At 59.0% G+C, this 5,455-nt stretch overlaps 1 protein-coding gene across 1 annotated transcript; it reads right to left on the minus strand.

The window, feature by feature from the left end:
• Positions 1–451: 451 nt before the first annotated feature.
• Positions 452–3,575, minus strand: MNEG_7373 (hypothetical protein; the record flags this gene model as incomplete). Its single annotated transcript, XM_014044155.1, has 9 exons — positions 452–473; positions 709–866; positions 1,150–1,287; positions 1,409–1,466; positions 1,799–2,046; positions 2,301–2,378; positions 2,599–2,717; positions 2,914–3,286; positions 3,528–3,575. 9 exons carry the CDS (start codon positions 3,573–3,575, stop codon positions 452–454), a joined length of 1,242 nt encoding a protein of 413 aa, XP_013899609.1.
• Positions 3,576–5,455: the final 1,880 nt, after the last annotated feature.

Below are 5,455 nucleotides of genomic sequence, written 5' to 3' on the forward strand. Positions count from 1 at the left end.
AGGGATGGGTTCACATTCCGCTTTGCAGCGGCGCGTTACGAAGGTGGTATGCATATCACGAAGATCGATCAAATGTCTGGTTCAGCACCACTGTGCGCCGCACAATCATTGCCAACCCCGAAATCAATCTTCGCCACTGAACCCCATAACAATTGAAGGTATGTCCATGTGGCGCGCAAGAGTGATGGCAGCCGCGAGGGGGCAGCAGGCACGGCGGAGGGTGCCGTCTCAAAGGCGTGCGTGCTCAAACCACTCGACAAAGCGGCACGTCCGCGCTCATTTGTCCATCCGTTCAGCATACGCATGAAGTGAATTCTGGGGTTGGGAGGGATTGAGGTTGATGAGCTGGCTGTGCACAGTGTTGCTGTGGTATAAAATAAAGATGAGGCTGCAAGATGGCGTCGTAAGGGACCAACAGTCGACCAGCTCCTGGGCTCCATTTCCTTTATGCTTAGGCCTTGGGGCACGATTGCCTGCGGGGCGAAAACGGGTGACGAGGGAGGTATGGCGGCTTCAATTGGACATGCTTGGATGCACAGAAGAGCGAAGAGGGAGCACGGGTGCGGCCGCTGCACGAGATGCAGGACCTGGTCAAGGGCAGGTGCCTAGTCGCTGAAGCAAAAAGACAAACCGGCAGGCCGCCAGCTTGCGCTCGTGCCAAGGGCTTGCATGAGCGTGGGATTCTGCCGCCGCGACAGTTCCACCCACTTCTTGAGCTTGTGCAGGGCCGCCATGATCTCCAGGCTCTTGCAGTTCTCGGCCTTGACGGCGCACAGGGGGCGGTGCCAGCTGGCCAGGAAGCAGCTGGTCAGGCCTGCGGGGCACTTGGCGTAGCCCAGCTTGTCGCCGACGCACTTGAAGCCGATCTGCAGGATGGGTCGTCGTGCAATGAAGCAGTGTTATAGGGGGAGCTGCTCAGGAAGGCACAGGACCTGGAGCCAAGGAATCTCTGCACACAACGTTCAGCAGCTGACACAACCTTGTTGATGCAACATGCAAAGGCCGGGATTCAGGTTGTGCAATAAATCCATCGTGCCTGACGCCACTATGCCACTCCTTTCAGCACCCTATGCCACTGGTGCCCCCCACGTCACCACTCCTCGCCTTTACTCCTCACCCCTGCCGCATGCCCCCCCCTGTCCGCCGCACCGTGTCCATCTTCTTGCCGGCAGCGCAGCCCCAGGTAGGTGCGGCGAAGGCGGTGTCGATCTGCACATCCTGCTTGCAGCACTTGCGGATGCACTTGGGAGCCACCTTCGTGGCCTCGTCCAGGGCCTTGCTGGGCACCTGGTTTGTCAGTAACATACCAATGCACAGTGAGTCGCAGGTACAGACACGGGCATTTTAATGGCCATGGATCGCAGTGGAGTCAGGTACATGCAGGAAGTGTGTGCGATGACATCATCACCTGGTGCACGGCCTTGGACACCGTGTCGTAGAGCTTGTTGAAGTCGGGCAGGGCGGGCCTTGGGGTTTCGCAGTGCAGGAGAGGTGCGAGGTGCACGATTAGATTTGAGGGCAGGGTAGGTTGTGAGGGCTCCTGGGGAGGCAGGAAGTTACGAGACCTTTTCCACAGGTGCGAAATGCGGGCGGGGGTGAGCGGCAAGGCGGGGGCGAACATACGAGGGCTCAAACGCCACGGCACCCCCATGAATCCCCCGCCAGGCACGCCAACTCCTCATGGCCCATCCTTCAAACTTCCCCCCTATCTCTTACAGCACAACTAGGATGAGTTTTGCCTTGCTGCTTCATCAGGCAGTAAGGCTAGTGGGGTCAAAACCCTCCTTGAGATTCTCACCAGTCCACGGTCATGAGCTTCGAGCCCATGCCGATCAGGTCGCCGCCATCGCTGAGGCCCAGCGCGGACTTGCCCACCCCCAGCGCCTTGGCGGCCAGGCCCAGGTGCAGCTCCAGGCTCTCCTTGGCCAGAGTCACGGGCACGTTGGCGGAGGCCTGGCCAAACTCGGCGAGCGCGGGGGCGATGGACAACGGGAGGGCGATGCCAGACTTCTTCATGGCCAGCAGGCCAGTGATGACCTGCATCACCTGTCGTCAGTGCACCATGTTTGGGTCGGGTGATGTATTGTGGAACAGGTACCAGCAAACGGACGCAGGTTGATGGACGACCAATGAGCATTTAGCCAGCCCAATATCCTTTCCCTTCTACTGTCCGTAGCAACATACAGTGTGTCACAGGCGCAAGTGAGGCGCGGACAGCTTTTGAGCACTGGCCTCTACTCCGCTTGTGTTCCACACACATTATCCCCTCACAATTGTGCTGCGGTCAACGAGCGACCCACCTTGTCGTCAAAGCATGAGGGGGTACCGGTCTCATTGAAGGGCGCCATGCACTTGGGGCCATTGAAGCACACATCAATCTGAGGCAGGTGGCAAACGTAGGTATGGCGTGGATTTTGGTTACGCACATGGCATGCTCCCACCCACACATGTTAATATCCAATGCCAGCTGGCAGGGCCCACGGGTCGGTTAGCCCGCTCACAGGACGCCATTCACTCATCCCCCAGACGAGCGGGATTGCCAGACGAGCGGGATTGCCCGACCTCCTTGCACACCGGCGTACACGCGCACTCGCACACCTTGCGGTAGGTCTTCTGGACACACTTGCCGATGGGCGTCATGTGGTAGCCCTGGGCACAGCTGGGGCGCGGCAGGCCAAAATCGGGGCCCTTGAATTCCGGGAAGCAGTAGCCATCGGCTGCAAAGGCGCGGAAAGTCCAGGGGCGGCCACAGCCAGGTTAGGGACGGAGGCGTTGGTAGCTGCTTCTGTTGCTGTGGATTTACTGTCCCCCAAGGGTCACATGACAGCAGGGCCCATGTGCAGGCTGGGTCAGGCGCTCCCCTGAGGATCCCAATGCAAGAAAACAGCCTAGATTTCAGCATATCCACCTCACCATCCTGCGTCAGGTTGGCGGGCGCGGCCACGGTGGGCTTCTTCAGGAACGCGTCAGCGGCGTCGTACAGGTTGCCGAGCACGCTGGAGTGGGCCGTCTGCGCAGCGCCCACGCCGAGCTGCGCGAGCCCCAGCGCGACGCCGGCAGTCTGGTTTGCCTTGCGTTGGGCAAAGCCCAGGCCCATGTGGGCGGCGTTCGTGGCGGCGCCCTGGACCGCCTGCGCGGCGGACACGCCGCTGCCGAGGGTGATGGCGACGTGGTTGAAACCCTCGTGGAGCTTGGCGCCAATCTGCTTTTGAGCGGCATTGAACATGCCCCCCACCAGCGCGGCCTTCTGGGATAGGCCTGCGCCAATGTCAAGGTTGGCGTTTGCCTGCGGGGGCAGGGTGTTGGGGCGGGCCGGGCATTGCTGGGCCACTCAGCATGAGCCTGCGACGAGCGATGCAGAGCGCGACGGCGCGAGTCCCAAGCTACGTCGACCGCTGCAGAATGTGCGACGAAAAAATCTCTTGAATTCTTAAAGATTTATAATTTAATCCAGCCGATTGCAGCTGCTAGGAGCGGGGTGGGCCATCGCGGTAGCTGATGGGCTACGAGCCAGACCGTCCACGCACCGAGCATGAAAGGCACAGAATCACAACACATATGACCGTAAGTCTCATTTTGAACTTAGCCGCTGCGTTCAAAGGCCTTTGGTAAGGAGTACGGACAGCAAGGTTGAGCGCACAACACGAGCGTGGCGTGCCAGTGAGATGTAGAGTGCAATATTCGCTGCGCTTAATTGATACAAGGACTTAAGGAACGTAATCACTGGACGTCAGTGTCCCGGAAGGGCGGTGTGCTGGAGGGAGCTGCGGGGGCGGGTTCGTTCATCTGCTGAGCCGGCTAAGAGCAGGCAGGGCCCGCGGGTGTGTTGAAGAGGATAATTTTAAACCGTTTAACGCAAAAATCGGCTCGAAACAACGCTCGCAAGAGTCACCCCATGGTCATGGAGGAATTTCCACATCAGTGCTACAATCTGGTAGAGAGCCAGGCACGGGGGCCCTCTCATAACCGTGTGCTGGCCGCCCTCCCCGAAGATCCGACAATGCCATCCTCTCTAGCATCCCCGACACCGGACTCCACGCACCCACGGCAGCGGGCTACCCTGCGTGCGCCGCCGCCGTGCGAACGTGCCTGCACGCATCGCCCCCGGACTGACGGCCACCTCGGTGATCGGGCAGCTAATGCAACCTCCCCCAGCTGCGCCTTCACCAAATCAGCGGCAGGTGTGCGTTCCACCACCAGCGAATTCCCGGAATGGTAGAGTGCGTGTGCGCTGCAATCACGCACTGGCCCATCTACAGATACAGTAGGCACATCATGTACGGCGGCCAGCCAGCCTGTGGCGGCCACTGCCTGAGGCAATGGCGGCCGACGGCTTGCAGCAGGGGCCGCAGGCGCTATTTTGGTTGTTCTGGAGCGGCTGTACGTGTGGCTGTTGTCAGCACCAACAACTCCACGGTAATGTCCATAGTTTTAGAGGTGGCACCTACCCCAATACAACATCTTCAGGGTTGATGTCCCAGCGCCTGGCACAACTAGTTTGTATCTGTTCGCGATGAACGTTCGATGCCCTGGGGCGGCCGTGGTTCATTGTGCTTGTGATGAGGCGCAGCTGTGCCGGCATGCTCCTGCATTCTTGCATGCGGTATCTGTTGCTATTGCCGGGTGCATGAGTCTTGTCGGTTGAGGATTGCACTGGGGCATGCCCGCAGCTATTGGTGTGTTCGCCCATAAATTTGCCTCCTTAGGCAGTTGTTGCTCATGCTCGATGTCTACCATGCACCTGCAAGTTCATCAAGCCAGTCATGAGCGTACTCGAACCCTCTGGCCACCCACTGCCTGCGAACTTCGGACTTAAATTGTAGTTACCAGTGCATTTTGGCATAGGCAATAACAGACAACTGCCAGTGTTGAGCTGTGGCCACGACACGCGTTCCTGAAACGCACTTGCCTAGTGACATGCGCCTTCCGGTCGAGCGTCCTGCATTGCTCCTCGGGAAGCCAGCGCCACCAGCAACAATGGCAGCTGGCTTTTCGTTCAGCCTGAGCGATGCTGTCAGGCCTAGCAGGACCAACCAATGCTGTGAAGCAGAGTTACCTGGCACAAACGTGTACATTTTAGGCTCAACAGGAGGCGGTGCAGGCCAGTGCAGCGGCATCCGCCACTGGCCACTGACCACAGCGACACCTGCCGACGGGCAGTTCGGGTGATATGGCGGTGGGCTGCGAGCGCGAAAACATCGTGCGCAGGTGCTCCGTCCGACACTCAGCTGTGTAATTCATTAGAATGCAACACAACACACCGTACACAAAGTGCTGTACCTCTGCTGTTCGCGTTGCCCGAGCAGAGGATTGTCCCATACGGCACAGCAGTATCCCATATCGACAGCCTTATTTGATTTGAGTCATCAAGAGTTTGACATATACCCACACGGACGGCGTCAGCAAGCCAGCGCAACCGATCTGCACTTCGCTGCGAAACGATGCCTCTTGGACT

The sequence above is a fragment of the Monoraphidium neglectum genome (genome assembly GCF_000611645.1).
Source record: "Monoraphidium neglectum strain SAG 48.87 unplaced genomic scaffold scaffold01297, whole genome shotgun sequence".
NCBI lineage: Eukaryota > Viridiplantae > Chlorophyta > Chlorophyceae > Sphaeropleales > Selenastraceae > Monoraphidium > Monoraphidium neglectum.